A 23,425-nucleotide genomic window follows, 5' to 3' on the forward strand; every position below is an offset into this window, starting at 1 on the left:
CACCTGCACAAAAAGGGTCACATTTTAGGTATTAAACTGTAACTTTAAACTGTAAAAATTTTAGGTATTAAACTGTAACTGTAACTAACAGAAAAGATTAATTTTTGGGTGATAACTCTCTAAAATGGTCTGAGTAATAAGATTGTCTGTGGCCTGGTTTGGTTCTGTTGATCAGCTAGTGATTGCAGATCAAAATAATGTAAAATACTCTGATTTCATCGGTTCAACTGGTTTCAATGCTTCTCAGTCTTTCATTTGTTGTTGTAGCATGGATTCAAAGGAAAATCTTAGTTTTTTGAAAAATCCCCCCCCTCCTTGTCCTTGGAAGGTATCATGGTGATTTTTTCTTGCAAACTGAAAAGCCTTCTCCTATCAAGCTTTAGGCTTCTGATATATACTCCTGTAAGAGCACCAAAAGTGCCTATGTTCTGTCAGTAGCTGCCAAAGCTCTCATCATCTCCCTCATCACCTTGCTGGATAATCCTTAAAGGCAATAGTGTCATTTGCACCAATGTGACTTTTGTCCTGTGCACACATGTGTAATATAAAAATATCATAGACGGGTGAAGCATGTACATAATGGTCCTATGGGACAAATTAATGCTAAAGGCTTCTGTTCAGTGTGCCATTTCTCTTAAGAGGATTTACAGGACATAGAGGCTACGTGTGCTGGAGGAAGTCGTAGGATGTATGTGAGATGAGGTGGAACACTACCCCATAGTGTAAGTGTTGCCATGGAAAAATGAGTAAAGTCATATGGTTAAAAGAAAATACATCTGCCTGGGAAATTTGCCACAGCGTAGGGAAAAAAATAAAAGTTGACTTTAACTAAAACAAGATCCAGTGGGGAAGCTGTTTAGGCCAATTTCAGATGCCATAACTTGGCTGCTTTCACTCTAGCACTGGCCAGCCCTGTCACATTACTATTCAAAATATTTTCAAGATCATGGCTTGTTGAATTGAGTCTTGGAGTGCAGCCATGTGGCCTGGATCAATGGGAAAGGGCAGCCGCACAAGAAAAAGAGTCACGGAACAGGGGTTAGTGATGGAATATGGCTCTCTGCCTGGGTGCCGTCCATCTCAGGCAGAACACTGGAGCAGGACATATCTGCAACCTCCCCAGGATGTGTTTTGTCTCCCCCAGACAGTTGCGGGCCCTTTGCAAGATCTGCCAAACCAGCCTAACTCACTTACATGTAATCTAGTCTTGTGTGGCATTGAACTGAAGAAGAGCCTGTCTCCCCATGCTTTGCATTGCTGTTGCATCTGGTTATAGACCCTAACAAATAAATAAATCAGACCACCCCAAAGACAAATACTTAATCATGGTGACTCACACCATGTTCTGGAGGTCAAAACCCTCAAGTCATGGACGGACGTGCTATTGTTCAGTGTTTGCCATTGAAAACTTCCTCTTATTCCTCCAGCAGGCACACACAAAGTCTGTTGTTCATATGAAGTCTTTTTATTAAAGGGTTCCATTAGCTTGAGTTGCACTGGGAAATTTCTGAGGTAGGGGTGGAAGTTAATGTGCTTGCTCTGACACATACACAGTTGGATATTTTACACCAGTGAAAGCTTCCTGAAGCCTTTCAGTTCTTGTCCAGTGTTGTTTGAACATAATATCGTACCATCTTTAAGGATGAGAGGTCATGCCCACATACGGCATATTGCAATGTACCACAGGACTGCAAAAAATAGCATCTTCCTAGAAGTCAAGAGGTCAAGAAGTAGCTGTAATGGCAAGCTTTTTGTCAAGACAATGAGCAGGCTGATACCTGAAAGATACTCATTGAGTTTCACTTCCATCTTTACAGTATTGCATTTATTGCTTTTGACCACATCCAGTCTCTGTCCTGGTTAGCTACATGGAAAGCTAAGTTACATTTTGAAGATGCGGAAAGAATGTGCTTATTTCTTTCAAAATTGAATCTGAAGAATCTGAAAAGGTGTAGAAATAAAGGAATGGATATTCTGTCTTCCAGCCTTTTTTCCTTCACTGGCAGATCCTGCTGCCTTAGCCAAGATGTTTGCTATACATCTTAGCCAGCTGATGAAAGACTAGATCAGACCATCTGAGACAATTGACCTTTAAAAATGAGCCCTTATCAAGAGAGTTTTTCTTCTGAATTTATTATGCTTTCTTCAAAGTGTTATAACTTTACAAAGTATAGGTTTGGTGCTGGGTGGTTTTTTTTTTTCAGTTTTAGACGTTACATAGCAGAATTGTATCCAAATTAGTGGAGTTTAGTTATGATGACATAACAGTACATAAAACTGAATGTTAAGAAACTCATATACTAACCTGTAAGAAGTAAGAAATTTGCTATGGTTCCTTTTCAGAGCTGAGAGATTCAGATTTTTTCTCCACTGATTTTCTGTCTCTTGATTTCCTTATCTGTAAACCTGATGTTAGTGGATATTTTGAGATACTTAGGGATATAAGGGGAGGAAGGACTACACTTATGCTTAGGTTCACTTTACAGAATGAAAATCTTATATGGAAAAGATAAGTAGTTTAGAGAAACCCATAGTACAGCTACTACATGCAACACAGGTTACAAACTGTGGTTTAGCAAGTGAAGAATAAAATCTGCAGCTGACGACCTCAAGCCACAGTTATAAGGTATTGCAGGAAGAGATGAAAAGGTGGGAAGGGCATCACCAGTGTCCTAGGTTTCTGTGCCACTGGAGGATTGGTTAAATAGAAGTTGGAGGTGATGGAAGGAAGGAAGGAAGGAAAGAAGGAAAGAGAGCATGTGCCGTGCTATGGAGAGCTACAGGGGGTGCTAAGGGGGTTTGACGTGGGTGGGAAATTTCCTTCTATACCTGAATCTGGGTATCAAGTGAATTTTGAGGATGTTTTCATCTTCCAGGAACTGAGAAATGTATACTGATAAAAGCTCTTACAGATCCTGTTTATGTATTGTGTCTAAGCACCTCTAGAGAAAGGTATGAGAGAAAGGCAGCTATACAAACCACAACCGCTCCTTCACTTGGTGGTCAGTGAAGCTAAGTTCCAAAAACCTTACCTACTGCAGATCATCCTATAATGCAGTTTTTTAAATATATTGTAGTGAATAACAAGCAATCCAGTCTTCCAACCGTCCTTGGAAATACCAATGAATCAATTACCCAAGGACTCGTGCTGCAATTTAATTTAGATTAATTAATTAATCTATGTTTGTTTAGACTACTGTGATCCTTGGGTGGCTGGTGAATTCTTAGTTGATCCTCCTTTCTGTTTAGACTAAGCTCTTCAAGGCAGAGACTGTTTATGGCTGTCTGCATATAATACTCAGAAGACCTGTATGCAGAACTTAGAAACTTGTAAGCACTACTAGAATTCAATATTGGATGAAAAAATTGACATTTTAAAATATTATTAAAAGGGTTTATAGGAAACTAATTTCTAGGCTTAGCAGCAGTTTTGTATGAATATATAGATTTTATTCCCTATACACTTAGCTTTATCCTCTGGTAAATATTGCTGGAGAAGAGAATTCACTGATATTACTGCTTGCTTACTTGTGGCCTGAACTTATAATGCAGAGTCACAGTCTGGGTTTGTTTTTTTTTCTTTTCTTTTTTTTTTTTTTTTTTTTTCTTTCTTTGTCCTGACAGAAAGATTTCGGGATTTACTGCTTCTCCATTCAAATCAAGATACAGAGATTCTGCCCATCTTTCAGCAGAGGCGCTATCCCAAGTAAGTAAGATTGTCTTCTTGGGAGAAATAAAATATCTTATCTATTTGCAGCGAGGGAGAGTGAAGCATTTATAGCACTGTACATGCTTTTGGTGTGAAGTCCTAAGGCAGAGCTGTCAGGGAGACCCACTTACACTGAGCTTTGCAGTCCTTCAGCGGTGTCAGGGAGAAGCAGAAGTGCTTTAAAAGCGTGCCCAGCTGTCAGTGGGGAGGTGGTGGTGGAGTGCAGACATTAAGTTGCCTGGATCAGTGTCTGGTGGAGCTTTGTTTCACTTGACATTGCGTTGACATAGGCAGATGTTTTGTCAAGCTAATCCCCACTCTTGTCTTGTGGGATTCCATCATTTACAGTGACAGATTCCCTTGGATTTTAACAGGCTCCCCTCTGGAAGCCTGCAAACACTAGAAAGCATTATCTTCTGCACTTTTTAGGGATATATCTACAGGCAAACCAAAGTACTAGTGTTGTGTGTTTAGGAGGTCTTGTATGTATTGAATATCCTGGACAAAACCTCTTCTCCTAAGTGACATGCCTGAATGAAACAATAAATGCTCCTTGTTACAATATTGGTTACAAGAAACAGTCACTTTCAGCTAAATCTTGAAAAGAGGGAGAGAAGGGGAAAGTAGAAGAAGCAGTCCTCGCATTAACCATGACCAGAGTGAGCAATGAAAGAAGGCTAGTGCAGGATAGACAGAGAGAGGAGAAGGAGGAAAGAATGTGTGGAGCCAATCCAGCAATGATCCAGCAATGATGATGGAAATAAGCAAAGTTAGTCATTATTGTTAGCAGCTTCCTGAAATGCATAAGAAGCCAGTGGAGCAAAGTGTTACATACAGCTCTTAAAAACTGATAATATGAATTAAATTAAGAGAAGAAAACAAATAGAGGGGCTGAATGCTGAAAACCAGTTACCTCCTCACTGTGAATACTTGAAAATAAAAGCATTCAAGGGTGAAATCCTGATTCTGAAAATGGTGAAATTTTGTGACTTCAAGGGAGACAGGATTTTATCCCCCTGAATTTATTGTTTGCGTTATCCGTTGTCACTGTTTTACTGGAATACTATGGAGATACATTATATGACACTGTGGGAAACACCTTATGTGGATGGACTGGTCTACTTGTTTCACTAGGACTTCCATGAATTATTACTTTTCTCCTCACCCTTTGGAGCACTGGAACAGTTATTTTTCCATGTCAGTAGACTACTTTGCTTGGCCTAGATGTTTTCACTTACGGTATGGACACTGTCAGACTGGTCTGAGAAACTACTTTATTGTCCGTCCTTAAAGAACAGATTTACCTCTATACAAATCATTCCTAAGGTGTCTGACTTTCCATTTCATTACATTCAATTTATTGTTAGAATTCTTGGCAAGTACAGTCTACTAGCAATATTACTCATTGTCACATTCGTGGGTAAATGAGTGCCTGTTGTCTTCTGTTCAGTGGATGCTTCAGGTCTTTGAAGATCATATGACAAATACCTTGTAGTGTGGAGCTGTATTGCCATTTGAAGTTACAGTAGTTTTGCATCGCAAAATGATACATGTTTTCAGCCACATTACTTGGCAAGATTGACTAAGTCCTCTAATATACAAAATCAGCCAAACTTTGACACTGAAGTGGAAGAGAAGTTTGCATATGTTCTTAAAAGTGATAGATTTCTGTTTATAGCATCATTGATTGGTGCAAATTTGCTTGCTTGTTACATAAATTTATCATTTATTATAGTTCTTTTAGAAACTGCTTGAAGACTATTGACATGTCCTAATTTCCCTAGGGGCTGACTTTCAAGTGAAATACTTGTGTTCAGTGAGGTAGAAAACCTGTTCATCTTCATAATGTATTTTATCTTATTCCCATGTCACTTTTTTTCCCTTCCCTATGCTCATTTTCATTGAAAGGTCAGTTAACAGAAATGAAGATAATGAACAGACAGATCTCATAAATCAGTGCCCCTTCACTGACTTCAGCTGAGCCGTGGCTGGTTGTACTACAGAAGGATCTGAGCAGTAAGGTCATTTTAATGAGATGTTGCATTGGGGCACAAGCTGGAGCCTGTAATGCTTAAGGAAATCTTAATATGGAAGGTTAAAAATAGAAGAGAAATTTTAGTAATGACTTAGCTGAATAGCTTGACTAAGCAGGGCTTAGCAGGTAGAAAGGACAAAAGTTTGCATGTATTTAAAAGATGTATGTCCAAAGGAAGGAGATTGGATAGGAAGATGTTCAGCATCTCTCAGGATATTCCGAGTCATAGTAATAAATATTAAAGGCTAAATGAGCAAACTATAATCCATCAATTTTTGAAAGAAATAGAAACCTTGATGTTCTGGCCTGAATTATGTTCTTGTACATTTATTATATTAAGACCTGAACTCTTTCTCAAGGAACACCAGGATAATTTTGGGTGTGTGTTTGAGCTCAGAGAAGATGTGTGTGCACTGGAATGGCTGGAAGAAATTTTCTGGAATATGCCTGAACATTGTTCTGGGTTTACTGGGGTAAATGTGTCAAAGAAACACGCTTTGCACTCCTGGTTGATATAAGGGAGAAATGCAGGATCTTTTTATGGTCCTTGTGTTTGCCTGAGTTTATTCTGCTGGTCTTGGCTTAGCCAAGGAGTAAATACGTACTCTGACACATGGAGGAGAGGTCTGAGCTTACCAAGATTCAGGCTGGTAAAGCCACACAGCACATCACAGTGGTTCCTTGACTTATCACTGTGTGTCCACAAGTAGCGTGGCATCATGAGCACCGGTTCTCATCATGGCCTGTGGGCTGAGATGCAGTACCGTGTCAGCACATTGGTACCACATCTGTCCAGTCAGCCCAACCTGCAGTATGTGTCCTCTCACTTTTCTGTACAAGATTGTAGGGCAGGAGCGTGGCTTTGTCTTATGCTTCACTCAGATGACAATGTAGCTGTGTCTTGGAAAAATTATGTTATTGGGGAAGGAATATGGAAGTATGTTCTCTCATAAATGCTTACAGTGGAACTTAAGGAAACATACGGCACTGCGTGTGGTTGCAGGTTAGTGAACTAGTGGGACCAGTCTAATCCAGGCAAGTCTTTTTGATACCTCAAGTGATTGTCGGGGTTGAAAAGTGGTTCAGAAATCAGACATCACTAGACCCCCCTCATCCATCTCATCAGGAAACCCACCAATCCACAGAGAGAAATGTTTTGAAGAGAAAATCTCTCCTAGCTGACATGAAGCCATCGCCATGTCTGAGGATTCACATTCCTGAAACTAAGAATAAACCTGCAGCTGTGGGCAGCCAGATAAGTTGGGCTGCGTAGCAGCTCCTGGGAAGAGCCTCTGCATGCGAACCAAATCACAGACATACTTGCAGCTTGTTCCTTCTCTCCCTCACTCCAAGAGAGTGCTGAAGTCACCAAGGTGAGTTACCCCAATGCAATCAGGCCTGTCAACAGACTAAATTGTTGCAATGAGCCTTATCCTGACTCATTACTTTGACAATGAGCATGAGATCTCCTATATATCATAAAAAAACTTTTCAGAGTTTCACTTTTAGAACATTTCTCCAGGAGCTTTTCTCATGTTGCTATCAAGCTTTCCTTGGTTGCGCATGTCACTGATGATGTTCCTACTGTTTCATCACACAGATTCACTCATAAAAAGCAAGAACTGCTGAAGTGCTGACACAACCCAAAGAGGATTGCTCCTGAAGAAGACCCTATTATGCTCATTAATTGGGATGTAGGGTCCAGCATGTGACAGGGTGGTTGGTGCTAGCAGTGGGGCCTAGGTTGCTCCATCCCACCGGGATCTTATAGGCTTTTCCTCCTGACTCCACTCCATTCCTGACCACGTGTTGTGTGCACAAGGAAGGATGTGCAATTGCCTTGCAACACCAGAGAGAAGTGTCTCTTGCAGCTGGGCCTGATAACATCAAAAGGAAAAAAAACAAAACCCAAAAGAATGGAATGATAAGGGAAGTGATAAAATAAGTGTGAGAGCAAGGTTGGTGGGTGAAAAAAGGCAGGAGAGAGTCTGTACAAAACAGCACTTGAGAGCGATGCACCAGAAATACTACTGGCATTAGAGCTTTTTAGCAAATTTCTCTGTATACAAGTGACTTGACAGTTCAGCTGTACTTTATATTTCAAGATATTGGTGAAATCCTCAAATACATATGTGGGTTTTTTAGAGGGATTATTTGCTTCTTTATTTCCCCCTTCAGAAATATTTGCAGTCTTCATTCTTATCTTCTGTGGGTTTGGTGGAAAAGTTCTTGGATGATTCACAGGTTTTCAGAACAGAAGGAGCTGTTATGTTCCAGGTAATTTGAGTCCCTTCTTAACATAAGCCATAGAGCATTACCCGATAATCCCTGCAGCAAGCTTCTGGTTCAACCAGAGCATGAATTTAGAAAGACGTTCAGTCTTTAAATTGAGATGTTAAAAACTGGAAAATTCAAAGCCTTTACGTCAGCTTGTTTCAGTTGTTAATTTTTTCATGTATGTATAACATTAATTTCTTTAGCTTCAGTTTCCAGTCTCTGCCATCTCACTATACCATTTTCTGCTAAACAGGAAAGTCCTGTACCATCTGAAATGACACCTCCATACAAGAGGTTGGAGGTCATTTAAAAACAACCCTTCTCTTCTACAAATTAAGTAAATAAAAATTTCTTGCAGGGTAAAGCTTACTTAAAAGGTCTGTCTAATAATATTTTTTTTCCTTATAAACCTTTCCAAAGTTTTTTGGTTTTGTTTTTTTTAAACATAGGCAGGAATTAAGACAGTATTTTGGTAACTGTTTCCCTAATGTGCATACAGAGAAATAACAGCACTTCTGTGTAGTCAAATAGGGAGACAATGTAAATTGAGCACTATCTTATTATTTACATGGAGTGACAAAGTGTTGAACTTTGGAGAAAAAAAAGAACTTAGAAACTCGTGGGTGTAATGAAATAAGAGAGTATTCTAAATACATTTACTTTCCATAAGTTATAAACTTGAAACTTACAAACCTTTCTTTGGCATGTATTCTTAGTAAATTCAGGTAGACTTCTTGTGTATGCACAAAAATATCGGTCATTTTCATGTCACAAAAAACAGAAAATACAGGATCTTGATTTATTTATATATATATTTATCTTCAAATACATATTTTGAAGGTCAGCTTTGAAAATCTGCTGAACATTTCAGCTCAAACAAAGCCAAATGGCATTATTCATTTCTCATCATGGAGTAGTCTAGACAAACAGGCGGCAGAAAGTTAGTGCCCTAAACCATTGTGCCATCTGGTTCCCAATTGCTACTCATTTTAATGATAATAGATCTGTAATGGATCCATGCCAATTTAGTACAGTTTGAGATCTGAGCCAGGAAACTGATATTTCATAAATAATACCCCAGGAATAAAACTTGTATCTTATTTGTAGCTGTCTTAAGAACGTTTTTCTTTTTAGAGGAAAATGATTTATGTCTAAGTAGTGAGTTGTATCTTCTGGAAACGACGATGCTCAAACAGTGCATCTGCTGAAATTCCCTCTGAATCCCAGATTTAAGCACGCAGTAGAGCAGGTAGCAGGATCATGGCTTAGAAACCCAATTCAGTCTATATTAGAAACAAAGGCAAAATCTTTCTTGGTGTTCAACAAAGGGAAAAATCACGACCTATGCATTTGTCACTCAGTCTTTGTTGTAAAGGCAAGGAAATTTTTAGTTTTAAAAAGAGGTGGAGAACTTTCATGGAGTATTTTTCTATAAAAGGCTTTCTGTGAAGTGCTTTACAAAAGGTGTTCTCTTGTTATGGAGAAGAAACTGAGGCACAGGACTCTGATGTGAGTTACCAGTGTCACCCAGGAACAACTCTCCTGGGGACGAGGCCAGAAATAGAAATTAGGTCTTCTGCAGTCCTTTCAGTTGTGTGCAGTTGGCTCTCTCATCTAAAATAACATCTATCGTGTTTTCCACTGCAAGAGCACGTGGCCTGCCCATATTGCTGAAATCAGATGGGAAAGTGCCAAATGAAGGAGCCTTTCAAAAGTGCCCACACAAGCACTTTAAACGCTTTGTGTAGCATTGTACATTAAGCATGAAAATTGCTGGTTTTGAAATGCTCCAAGATTTATTTCAAAATGCAAGCTATAAGCTAACTGTCTCACCAGCAGCACTGAGCCCCCAGAAAACCTGAGTATCAGACAATTTTGATTACTTGATAAAAAAACAAATACCTGCTTAAGAAATCTGTAATGCCATTTAAAAGAAACTCAAGCTGTTTATAGAGAAGAATGTTTATATGGGTTTTTTGAGGTTTGGAATTTTGTCTCTTATTTTTCTTTCTTTATTTTTTTTATGTAACTTGCAGTGATATCAGGTTATCCTGTAGAGTTTGCAGACCAGTGCAGGGTTGTACTCCATGACAATAAAACTTCCACTATAAGTAAATGGCATTTTCCTGTCATTGGGGGTTTTTACCAAATGGTAGGAACAACAGTGGCAATAGAGTAAAGGCTGGAAGCTCTTTGTAAAAACAACAATCATGTTATAGGGGTAATCATGTCACTAAAAATGCAAGTACCGGATTTAAATTTTGTTGAAACCACAATGAAATTGGGAAGAAAGAGGACAGTAATTCATACTGTGCACTACATGTCTGGGCTCAGATCCTACAAGACTGTTGTGGATGCGTCCGCAACAAGGCCAAGTCAATATCTTGAAATACTTAGGGCTGTATATTAAACTCAAATGCAGGTCATAAATTCCTCGAGACAGAGGCTGCATTTGTTTAGAACATCAGTACAATGCCCCAGTAACTTCTAATGCAAAATAAGGACACTTTTGTTCTGTTTCCAAAGGCCTCAAGTTCAAGTACCGCTAACACAGACTGACCCAGTCCCCTTAAAGCCAAGGGGAATTGTGCTGCAAACTTCAACAGGGCTCAGACCTGAAATCTAAGAAACTTTGAAAAAACGAGAACAAATCTTTCAGTTGTAGAGAGGTGTTGGAAAAACCATGTATCCTCTGAGAGATTTGTGCAGCAACATACATGCAAAATCGAATCTCTGTGTGCATATATATTCTAAGTGCCAAGCAATCTAGAATCCAAGTTTAACTTAGCTCTGTTTATCATAGCATAGTTGTGGCTTATTAGCAGTCATGAACTGTTTTATGCAAAACACTTCAATGCTCCCAATTGAAAAGGGGAAAAGGCTGACTGAAAATAAAAGATGCCTAAACCTTTCAAAATATTTGGGAGATGAAATCATTGTTTTGTTCAAAGTGAATGGCATAAGACAAAACACTACAGCTGGTTTTCATTCTGCTGTTTGGGAGCAGGAGCATGGTTCTCGATAAAGCCTGTTGATTTAATTGATATATACCTGCCTGCTACTGAGCAGCAGTGTGAGACTGAGGGGAATTATCTGCCACCAGATGTCTTGAAGGATGTTTTTTTAAACAGCTCAAACAGAAGTTATAGTAGTTTGATGCAGAAATTATTAGTGAAGTTCTTTGATTCATTATGCAAGAGAGAGTTACAATGATCCCTTCTGGCCTTATACCCAGTTTTAACATAGTTTTTAAAATAATGGCTTATATTAGTTTAAAAAATAGATTCACAATTACCATAGTTACAGAAATCCAAGCACCAGGCTCTTGAAAAAGAAAAAGCGCTAAAGAGATGTGGTTGTTGACAGTAGTGACTTCCTCCTTGAGTCTACGGATAAAAGGGAACAGCATCATTCATTCACTCCTATACGCCTACCTACACATTAGCAATTTAATTTCTGGGCCCATACTTTCAATGTGGGACCCCAGAGGCTGTTTTCTTTCATAGAACCTGTTAAAGGAGGCAGCATTTTTGTTGGTGTTTTGTTATTGAATCTTGGTGAAACAGGAATAAAAGAAAGATTCCAGCTATAATAATGGGGAAAATTGACAATATTATGCCCTTAAACATGTGAAAGATACTGGGAGAGAAAAAGGAGTTGCCTACCATGTTCTCCTTTTTATTTCATGTAAGACATAAGCAAAAACTATATTTACTGGTCTCTAAGGAGGGCAAAAATTTAGCAACACTCATTGCTATTCTGGCCCTTCCCCAAACAAGGTTTGAAGAAGCAAGAAAACTGTTAAGATGAATGTCAGAGCTGTACCACGAGTCCCTCTTCATGCTGTTTAATACCTCAGAAAACAGTATACACTGCTGCTGCCCCTGGGGTAGCAGAGCAAATGTATGCTCTGTGTGAGAGCAGAGGGAATCAGGAGCTTTCAAGCCAAAGGAGACAGTTACGATATTCTAGTTTTGCATAAAATGGGCAAGGATGACTTGCTCTCATCAGGACATGAGCCTAGATTTCAGTTTTAGCAACCTTTTGGTGGGTATCACTGGTGGAGTTGTTCAGTTCTGAGTGCCAGGGTCTTTATATGTGGAAGAGACACTTCACATTTCTTTTCCGTACAGCAAGTTGGGCTTTAAGCTCTTCATGACAATCAGGGGCAGAAAGAGGACTATGTTATTCTGACAGCTGTCCCCTGTCTCTTCTGAGAAATTGATAGGAGATCTGGGCTGTGGGATGCCAACCGGACCACCCTGAATTGAGCATCCCCAAGTAAACATATACATCAAAACCACATTTAACGGAGGAAGATGTCTCAGCATCTAGGCTGAAATGCAGCTCAGAAGTAACAATCAAGTCTTAAAAACTGGCAGCGGTAGAAAATCCATCTCATCCAATAGTACGTTATTGCAGCTGTTAGTTGTCATCAATCATGGCGATGGGAGTTGGCTGCTGGTAGATTGTACCCAGTGGCCCAAGCCTAGCCCCAAGGAAAGTTCTTCTATGACCACGTCAAGTGGTTTGTTAGAATCGCAAGTGCTTTTGAACAACCAGACAGCTAGCAGCTGGAAAACATTGTTAGCAGCTGCAGAACAGCAATGGCCCATGACATTAGCTGCCAAATCCTTTCTGAGTGTTGCCTAATCAGCTAGCTGAGGCTGTTCATGAGCAGAATTGGAGACTAAAGTAGGTAAGTCCTAACACAAAAGCTGTTTGAATAGAAGATATGTACTGAGTTGTTGGATGGTGAAGATAAATTGGGTGATATTCAGAGTTACTGGTTGTTGCTTTTTAATAGAAGAATTTTGTGGGTTACAGATTTGTCAGAAAATTACCAGCCTAAGCATCTGCATGTAAAGTGAGGCATTAAATGTGTCGAGTGAGGTGACTAGCAATGCTTTTCCTTCGTATCATGAATGTAGAGACATTTTTTCTCCCCAAAATGCAATGACAGAAGCTGTATTATAGGCACTAACCAGAAAGAAAAGATACTAGAATAATTTGCTATAGAGCCTAATAGCTTTCATGTAACACTTTGCTTTATGAGTTAATTATCCATTGCTGTCAAGGTATCTTTGTAATATGAGGCTTAAATTAAGTTTGCGTACGGTTGAAACTCATGTAGAACCAAACTCTACAAAGAATTTTCCTCGTTCCTCTGGGAGGAAGGCAAAATTGCTGCATGGTCCAAAAAACCACATGGGAGCAGGGTCAGTCCTCCTACCCCAAATCTACTTGACCAGTATGGAAAAGGCAACCTATACAGTTGTTAGTGTGTTTTTGATATCCTCTCTCGTTTCCAAAAATACTCAAGAGTGTCTAATGAAAGCCAAATGCCACAGCCCTTCTGCGGACTGGGGTCTTGCTTTCCTCCGCATGGTGTATCATGATGTTACCTAAGGATATCATAACTTTGTATTTCCCTTCACTGTATACCATGTCTTTAAGGCATAAAATAGTTTTTTAGATACATTACTGTTGGTGATTTTTAATATTGGAATTTTTAAAGTATAGTCAATTCCTCTTTTAAACAAATCACCATAAAAGATTTAATTTCTTTATTATATTGACTTCCATCTGCTAAACCAATTCTGAAGGTCTTAAAATAGATTAAATTTTCCTTTTTTGCATGGATAGCTGAAGCTTCCTAAACAATATTTGAAATGCAGGCATTTATTTCCAGTGGTTTCTCTAAAATAAAGGTATTTGCATGCCATCTCAAAAGGTTTTGAAAGCTATTTGTAGTTTATTTTTTTGTGTCATTCTTTTTACATTGTTAGGGAAGATAGAGCAATGGAAGTGGTTGGTCAGAATTTCTCCATCGCATGGTACTGTTATTACCAGAGCAAGGCCAAAGAAATGGTGGCAGAACTGGACCATACATTTTCTTCTGCTTCATCCCCAGATGTATTTTCAACTTGGATGAGGCAAATCTTGTAGATATAATGTTATCTTGTGAAGGAGTCATAAACCTGATGTTCTGGGCGTTTGGGCACTGCGAAGATGAAACTCTGTGATCTTAATAATATACCAAGAGTATCTTCTGCCATGGCAGTTTTCAAGGGAAGCAGTTCTAGGATTTCAGCTAATTGCTCCGTCAGTGTAAGTTTGAAGTGTGTTGGAGAGATCCCACTCCCACTCCCAAACCTGGGAAACTGGCACTTCATTCAAGCTGGTATAATATAAAATCTGGCAGAATTGTGAACTGAACTCAGGCTTTCCATAATATTTCAGTATAAGCTGCAACAAAGACTAGAAAGTACCGAAATCCGTTAGGGTGACAGAGTGGGCTGTGCCAGTGTTTCTGAGGGGAAGAGCAACAAGAGTTGTAAACGTGTAAGTAAGAGTGTAAAAGTCATTGGATATATATTTCAGTTATGTCCATGTGAAACGCTATGCTGTTTTCCCTCCAGAAAGAGCAAACTTTCTGTGAAGGATGATCATTACATGCCAGCCCCTCTGTTGGCCCTGTTTTGTTTCAAGGAAAGGATATGAAATTTTGCTTCAGCTCACATATGTCAAACTTGCAGGTGAACTGAAGAAAAAAAATTATTATATAGGTTTGGTTTCTGAAAAGCTTGGAAGGGAGCAGTGCTGAATGTTGTTTGAGGATGGATGGAGAGAGAAAGGGAGGGAAGGAGAGCAAGGAAGAAGAAAAGACAGATGTAGCTTTCTGGTTTGTGCACAGTCTGCACGTTACATAGAGAAAGATACCTTAATTCAAAAGAACAGGTTTACGCTATGGGATCAGCAGAGCAAAATAAAATGAGCTTGTTCAGCTGCATGGGGCTCTCATTTTAATGACAGCCTCTGAGGATTGCTCTTCTGTGACAGGCAAGTGGTGTTGATATTGATGGACAACCTGAGCTCCTTCTGTCTTGTGTTGGGGAGGAGGGTTTTAGGAGTGTCTTGCTAATTTATTTGCAGATCCCTGTGTCCCCAGGAAAAAACAGGCTGTGAGTTTGGCATCTCTAAAGCTTCTTTCACCCATGGTGCCATTATCATGCACTTGAGCATCTAATTCCAAGCTCTGAGTGCAGCAGAAGGGCTGTCCCCTGGGGCTCAGCCCACCTTCCCTCTTTCACAGTCAGCACAAGCAGCGCTTTGAGATGGGGAACTTTTCTAGCTTTCAGTGCCCCCTCTGCCCCAAAGCAGCGCTTTGCTGTTTGAATGCATTTTTGTGTGTCTGTCTCTATGCATTTTGCTTTCATGTTATTAGAAGGCAGTAACTAGCTCTATAACGGCTGATGGTTAACTTTTCTTTTTCTTGGTGCAGATTTACACTATAGTTAAGGAATCCACTTTAAAGGATTGGTACGAACAGCATTACTGAAATGTGAGCTGGCTCTTTCAAGAAATAATTTGATAGCAAATACAGCAGGTTAACTGCAAGCAACTCTGAAGATCATTACTGGAGCTTAAGAAATCCATTTATCTCTGCATTGGCTACGCCAGCTAGATATGGTCAGAAGAACCCCCCTCACTGAGTTAACCTTGGTTTTAGTTACATTGCCCTGAACTCAGATTCTGGTACCAGTGAGTAGCATCTGCACTGTGTGGAAAAGTTTTGGAAATTAAGAGCCAATTAAATTTGTCTCATTCCCCTATTCCATCCTTCTTAAAACTTCTTTACGGTGAGGGTGACAGAGCACTGGAACAGGCTGCCCAGGGAGCTCATGGAGTCCCCCTTTTCCGGAGATTTTCAAGACCCGCCTGGATGCAGTCCAGAGTAATGTGCTCTAGGCAATCCTGCCTTAGCAGGGGAGTTGGACTAGATGATCTCTAGAGGTCCCTTCCAACTCTGACAATTCCGTGATTCTGTGACTGAAATATTTAGCTTCTATTAAAAAAAGGGGCGTGTCTTGATTTTCCTGAGTTTTGGGGTCTGTTTTTCTCTGTGCTCTTTATCTCTTCTCTGCTTGGAGCAAGAGGTGGGAGGAGAACATCTGTCATCCATCATTGGCCAATCCAGCCTAAACCATGACATTCTTGGCGTATGAAAGCTCAAGGACATTGCACCATGAAACTTGCTCACAGAAAAAAATATATCAAAAGTGCTTCTGAATCATGTATGGTTTTATTATCATTGGGTCACTGGTGGTGAAAAAAAAAACCTTGTGTACTTAAATATTTGAAGACTGTCATGTAAGGTTAACCAAATTGATGGAATAGGATTATCAAGGAAATAACAGGGCTGATGCCTTTATCCACAGTCATCTTTACCCTTTCTTTCACTTGTTTGTCTTGGCAAGACTTGTTCAAAGAGATGTGAAGCTATCACCCTTTTTTAAATTGTGTATGCTGGGTCTGCAGATAAAAGCAATCAGTTAGACAGATGAAACTGTAAAGCAATGAATCTCTAGAAACACTCCTTTGTGTGATGTTATCCTTCCTGTCCTTTTATTTGCTTATTAAGGACTGTGATCTATATACTGATGGAATTTATGATCACCATTCTAGATGTATCTATGGGCCTCACAGCCTTTTAGTGAAGTCATTGTTGCAGTGATCTTCTGTGTTTGAGAATTACAGCTATTCCTGTGTAACAGGTAGACGCTCTCACACAGCGTCAAACTGACTTCCCCAAGTTCTCCTAAGGAAGGTATGGCAGAGCACGGGTTGGATCCCAGCACAGCACCTGAGCTGCTGTATTGTTCATCCTCTTTCTACTCTTTTTATAAAGTTCCTATCCCAAGGGGGAAAGTACCTTTTGATTAGGGACCTTTGAGCAGTTCCACGATAGATGCGGCGGTAATATCATTAGAAACAGGTGGTGGTGGTTTAGCAAGTGGTTGATGAATGCATCCATTAGGGAAAACAAAAATACAGTTTTCAGAATCTCAGAAAGGAACAACCAGAAAGTATTCACCTGTCAGTCCAGTTTTTACTTTACAGTGTGTTTAGATTACAGTTGTTAAGGGAACCCTTAAGCAGAAAGAAAGTAAACGGTATGTGGAACACCTAAACCACTGATCACAGCTGATGGATACAGAGTGAGCTCTTCAAAAACTGATATTTGGTAGATACACAAAACCTACAGAATTGGGATTTCATCCATTGTGTACTGCCCGTGTCCTGGAGTGTTTACTTACAAATATAGGACTACAGCAGGATAAATAGTAAAAAGTAGACTTGGTATGTATATCCACTTGTACAGTGGTTCACAATATACCTTTCAGTCCTGCAGAACTAAATCCTGGTATCGTGGAATTCAGTGGCATTTTAGCCATTTGATTTGTCCTGGAATCAGATTATTATTATTTTTTCATAGAGAATTTAGCAAAGTATTGTCTAAATAAACATAGAGCACATTTATTAAAACAAAAAAAAAATGAAAAATGAAAAAGTCAGTGCTGACAGGTGGCAAGCAGTAAATAGTTCTTAAGCAGACAGTTTTAAAAGGGGTGAGGTATCAAATATGCAGCAATTAATCTTGGGACTTGTTCTTTTCAATATATCAAGTAATGAATGCCAAGGAGAGAGATGTAAACATGGAGCTAATTAAATCCTCAGATGACACTGGTCAAGGGAGGATAGTATATTTTAGAGCAGATGGATTGAAATTTCTGAATGATCTGGCAAATTTCAGGAGGTGGGTGGGAGAAAAGGAAGATGCGTTGGAATAGCAGAAATGTCAGACAGTTCACCAAGAGACAAATTGTCATCATCAAAGAAGAAGAAACAGTGACATGGGGCTGGGATGGGGGTGTGTGTGTATGTTAGGACCATGCTTAGCACTTTGCTTTTTGTCTGCATGTGTCAGAGTATTAAACCTATTAAATTAAGCATTCCCGATAGTGTGGAGGGGTCTGAGAAAGAGTTGCTACCTGGTTTCACCAAAAGGAAGAGCATAGCTGAGGATGTAAATGACAGTGTGGAAGTGATAGTGGATCAGCATGAGGGAGATGGGATTAAAAGGCAGGGCTTCTCTTCCTCTCTGACCAATCAAAACTGATATTTGAGGTCAGACCTGGGGCACAGTCCTGTGATCTGCATTTCACAATGACAACAAACATGACGGGAATCAATGTGGGGCTTCAGGACACTGATTTTCCTCAAGAAGTCTCACGAGTCAAGATTTCATAGAATAATAGAATAGTTAGAGTTGCAAGGGACCTTAAGATCATCTAGTTTCAACCTCCCTGCCGTGGGCAGGGACAACTTCCACTAGATCGGGTTGCTCAAAGCCCTATCCAACCTGGCCTTGAACACTTCCAGGGGTGGGACATCCACAACTTCTCTGGGCAACCTGTTCCAGTCACACACAATGTGGTTTCTCTGTATATACACAGAGCAACTTCAGGGGGTGTTGTCAACAGGAACTGGTATTGGATCTACAGGAAGACCCCCTTCTGCTTAGACCCTGACTCTGTGCCAGATGTATTCTGCTGTGATGTCCAGCCTCTGTTCTCTTCAGTGCCTTATAATCACCTTGCCCTACAGCAGTGTTTTGCACCCAGTGGGTTGTAACCCTCAGGATATTTATGAAAAGTAGGTATGGGAAGGGTTAGGAGAGGAATTATACATTTGAATTACTTAAACACTAGTCCTCTCTCTGTGTGCTTCACCAAGTCACTTGCTCATCTGTCTTGTTTGTGGTCACCTGTTCTCTCTCAGCTTCTTAAAACTCATGGAAATGCTAAAAATAAGACTTTCTGTTATCACAGAATCACAGAATGATATGGTTATCATGGTTACTCTTACAGCACATAAATAGGTGAGAGCTTGAAGGAATTTAAAAATTCAGGGGATGAAAAATTCTTGATTTTGAATAACCCAGGAGGCCAGGGGGTTGTATAAGGCATCTTTGTATGTCTAAAAAGGTAGTAATAATGACACTACCACCTATGAATAATGATGCCATTATATAGAGCCTTGGCAGGATTGAAATTGGAATACTGCAGACAATAGTGGGATTGAAATAAGAAGTTGGAGCATATTCGGAGAAAAACAATGAAGAGGCCAAGATGGTCAGAGCTGGATTGAGCTCATCTATGATGTAATGCAGTATATTCGCTGGTAGCTTGATAAGCTTCTGCCTGTGAATCTATATGCAGACTCATCTATAGGCTTATGTTGACTTTAGAAATTCTTTCTCCAAGTTGGATGATCTCATCCTTAATCTGCCATTTTACTGCAACTATGTGTGGTTTACTCTAGCGTTCAGCAGGTGTTCTTTCCATTTTGGTCTTGCCAGTTTTCTATATCCCTTTCCAGATAAGAGCCTGTCTGCCTAAGGAAATGAGCTTGTCTGACCATCACTGAACATCTGGAAGCCATTTGAAGTTGCCTTCTCATTATCTTGCAGACATCACTCCCCAACTGTCTGGGCAATTTTTAGAGAATTTCTTTCTAGGCTTCCTGGCAGCTAAGTTCAAGTAAAGATATTTTACAAACCCCCAAACCAGTAGTTATTTGCTTCATGAAGCAAATAATGGGAAATGATAAATAAAAGGGAAATAAAAACAAATAAAAGGGAACCTACTCCTATAGGTACATTCACCAGCCTGTGTAGGACATGTGGCTCATGAGGAGCATCTTTCCTTAAAGGGAGTGTAGCTGTGAGGGATCTTTCCTTACAAAGAGAGTTCTCCACAGAAAAGATAGGTTTGTGACTGGACTAAGTCACTTTGCTTACTTAGTGTCCACCCAAAGACAGAAAAGAGAAAGCAGTGAGACATGGCAAATTTTTCTTGGGAGTTTATTACACTTTAGGTAGCAGATTTGTGCTTAAGTTTACTATATATTGAGGATGCCATTATTGGCTACTTCATTCCAACTGCAGAATTTGTTGTGATTTTTCCTTCTTTGTTTTTTTTTTTTTTTATTTTCCTCATTTTGAATTCTTCATCTCTACTTATTCTAGTCCAAAGATCCTGAGCCGGCTGCCTTTGGAGGGCATCATGTTATGCCTGATCTTGTCTTCAGATTGGTCTGCTGCCAACTACATCTTCCAATGCTCAAGTCAATTTCTTCTCTCCTCCTTTTTAGTTTCTGCAGATACCTAGCTAGGATTTTAATTTCTGCACTTGTCATCCTTGCGATTTGTGAACAGGTGCCAACTTTTCTTTCCCCATCCATATTTAGAATGGTCTGATTCTTCCCCTAGCCTACTCTATCAAAAAAGTATTCTGGCTTTTGGTTTAATATGCACCCCAAATACATTTGTAAGTGCAAAGCATCTTCCAGGGGGAACAACTAGTACATCTCATATATGTACTAACTGTCAGGCTTTCCTGAGTCCTAAACTTCCATGTAGACTTTTTTTTTTTTTTCACTTAACTTGAAAATACCTAAATTCTGGCTGAGGGAACTGCATTAGACCTCTGGTGCTGGTTAATATGTAATAATTAGAGGTTTGAAAAACTTGAATTGACAGCTAGTATTTACAATCCAGTTGCATCAGTATTCTTCAGTTGCATCAGGTATCCCATAATTCCCTGAGGTACGGATGCTGCAGGTATTTCCACTGGCATGGGGACATGCGAAACCCTGTCTTGGTGAGTATAATTTACTAAGGGAGGAAGAGGGCTCAGTGCTAATATCAGCACTGCTTGTGAGAGGGACCCGTGCTGTCTGCTAGACGGCAACTCTGAGATGACCACCAAAGGGAACAGTATAGGCAAGAAAAAGCTTCCTGTAAATATTGAAAGAGACAAAAGGTCAAATATGGAAGTGGATTACTCTAGAGCAGAAATACTGTTTGCAGTGAGATGGACAGATAACTACTGTGCCAGTGAATGAGTTGTGGGGAAACGTGGTCAACACACTCAGCCTACTTGTGGTCGCTAATCTGTAACATCTTATCACTTAATGATGTGACAATCATTACAAATACTCTTCTTTTTCTTTTACTTCATTAGCTGAGGCAAAATTGGTAGGAGAGGAGTTTACAGAGAGGCAAGGTGCTTCAAAAAATACTGTAATCGGTAAGGAAATAAGTGGAAAATTTGATTTCTTGTTATAATAAAATAAATTATGTGTGATCTTTAATCAAAGGAATACATTTTGGAAACATTTTATAAAAATGACAGTAAAAAGGCTGCCATGGAGAAGAATTAATACAACATTAATTAAGAATATTGACCCAAGAATTTGGTACAGAAAGTACATGTACTTTCAGAGAACAAAGTTGTCTGAATACATAATTATACTTGATTTTACAGACCTTTTTAATGAAGTGAATGGTCTAAACTCTCTTACGATAGTCAGCAATGAGTAATAAGAAATATGGGCTCGCCATAAATACCTCAATATTTAGACAGTTTTATTCAATTCTGAGGAAAATGAACTTGGTCTGAGAAATTACCTTCAGATTGCTCTAGGAGTCCTGAACAAGGAAGAGCCATGCTTACAAGAGTGTCTGTCAGTTGTGCAAGTCTGTTTTCTGTTGCCTTCAGTGGAGGTTCTATCTCTATTCTTTTTTGAAAATTTCCTTCATAGTTATGAAGTTCTTTTCTCCTCCTCCACCTTCCTTCTCACTCCTCTGTTACAAATTCAGCTCCCCATAAGTCATGGTGCAACTTTTGCTGCTTTAGTGTTCCATCATACTCCAGTGGGATCTTTTTCTCTTCTCCTTGAACCTGCACTATGTCTCATGGAAAACCATGGATCTCAGTTCAGGGTTTACTTACCCATAAAAATGCAGATGCCTGCTTTGTTTTTCCACTTTCTTGCCCTTGTCATCATGTCTTCAACATATTTTCTCTTGCTAAGGATGTTGTAGAAATGGAAATTCTTCTTTAGTCATTTCTGGCCCCTGGAGAGTATACTAAGCTGAGGAACCGACGATTTTGTTTTATTTTGCCCAGCCAGGGAGAAATAAATGAAACTGAGATGTACTAAAACCAATGGCTTTTCTAGAATTTTAGAAATAATTATAATTTGGCATGTTCCTATGAGAAGAAAATCTGATGCTAATTGATTCTATAGGGTTTTGAGCCATCTACTTTGTTATAATTGGATGTTTCACCAACTGATAAAGGAAGCAATTTCTGTGGAAGAGAGAAGGAAACTTCTACAAGCTCTATTATGTATTGAAAGAATATGTTTGAAGTTGAAAGGAAAAAATACGAATAATCAATCAGAAATTAAGCTGTTGAAAAAAGGAGAGGATGCCTAATGAAATCTGAATTAGAATCATAACACTGCAATCTTGCACAAAATAGTATATAAAGTTAATTGGACCCACTGGGTTTTGCAAGCTCACGTCTAAGGAGCTGCTGCTTTCTTTAATGAAAACATCATCCTTCACAATGTCAAGAGAACACACGGGAATCTCTGATCTCACATGCCAGATGTCACATTTTGTTACACTTTTAAACCTTGAAAGCCATTGTAGTTTCGGAAATCCATACAGACCAAGGATGATGTGCTTTGCTCAGTGGTGGTTCTTCGTCTGCAAGATGCTGTTGGTACTGAAATGCTGTCAATAATCACAAGCCTTCTGGAAAATATAAAGTCAGAGTGTACACTTACTAGGTGAGATTTAAAAAATGACGTGAAGTGTCATATGTTGACTTCAAAAGATGAAGCTGCTGTCTTGATTTTTGCTGCAAAAAATATTTGAAAAATATTCAATAGTAGTAAGTGGAGCTTCTTTGAAAAATCAAAATCATGTAATTTGTTGTAACTAGGTTTTTGCTGAAAACTGTGAATTAAGCCTTGGACTCCAAAGTGGCCTGGAACATTTCTGTAGTCAGTTTTGCTTTCTGCAAGCCTGCCATACGAAAGATTGCCTCTAAGTTTCAGAATTGCATGGTTTCCAGTAATTCTTCGTTTATCTGTGTTATCCTAGTGCCCTGAAGAACCAGTCATGCATCGGGAAGCCATCCTGATACATGCAACCACACAGCAGGGAGACTGTCCTGACCAAACCAACTTAAACTAAAAGAACAGGACACAACAGATGGATACAATCAGACAGCAAAATTCAGGGAAACAGAGACAGTACTGGGCCAGAATATGACTGAGCTATGGTGAGCACATCAGCAGCCTAGCTACTGTCAACTACTGGTTTATTGGGTTTTTTTACATATTAGAGGAATGATGGGTCTTAAGGAGGAATTTGAAGGAAGATAATGAAATAGCTCTGCAGATGTTTACAGAGATTTCCTCCCAGGCATGAAGGGCAGTGTGGGAGGAACATGAAGGCACTTGTTTGAATATTTATCACATGGGGGTGGAGGCTGGTATTGTGGGTTAGCAGAGGGAGGTGATGGCATCTCTCTGGTGCGTAAGAGTTACAGCAGCAGAAGAGCATCAGGAGACTGTTTCAGCCTTCAGACAGCTGGTTCCTTGGAGTTCTAAGGCTGTATCCGTTATAGCAGTACTGAGCTTTGGTTTTGTTAGGATAAATTAAAGAGAAAAATGAGTGTGGGAGAAGGGTTGTTTAG

At 39.5% G+C, this 23,425-nt stretch overlaps 1 protein-coding gene across 3 annotated transcripts in view; it reads left to right on the top strand.

The window, feature by feature from the left end:
• The window catches only part of NOX4 (NADPH oxidase 4), a 107,215-nt gene that overhangs the window by 64,924 nt on the left and 18,866 nt on the right, over nt 1-23,425 (top strand). For all 3 annotated transcript variants that reach the window (XM_074168689.1, XM_074168707.1, XM_074168698.1), the window contains exon 13: nt 3,625-3,706. In XM_074168689.1, the coding sequence (XP_074024790.1) occupies nt 3,625-3,706 (82 nt within the window). The remainder of the gene's footprint in view (nt 1-3,624; nt 3,707-23,425) is intronic.

The sequence above is a fragment of the Numenius arquata genome, chromosome 1 (genome assembly GCF_964106895.1).
Source record: "Numenius arquata chromosome 1, bNumArq3.hap1.1, whole genome shotgun sequence".
Taxonomy (NCBI): domain Eukaryota; kingdom Metazoa; phylum Chordata; class Aves; order Charadriiformes; family Scolopacidae; genus Numenius; species Numenius arquata.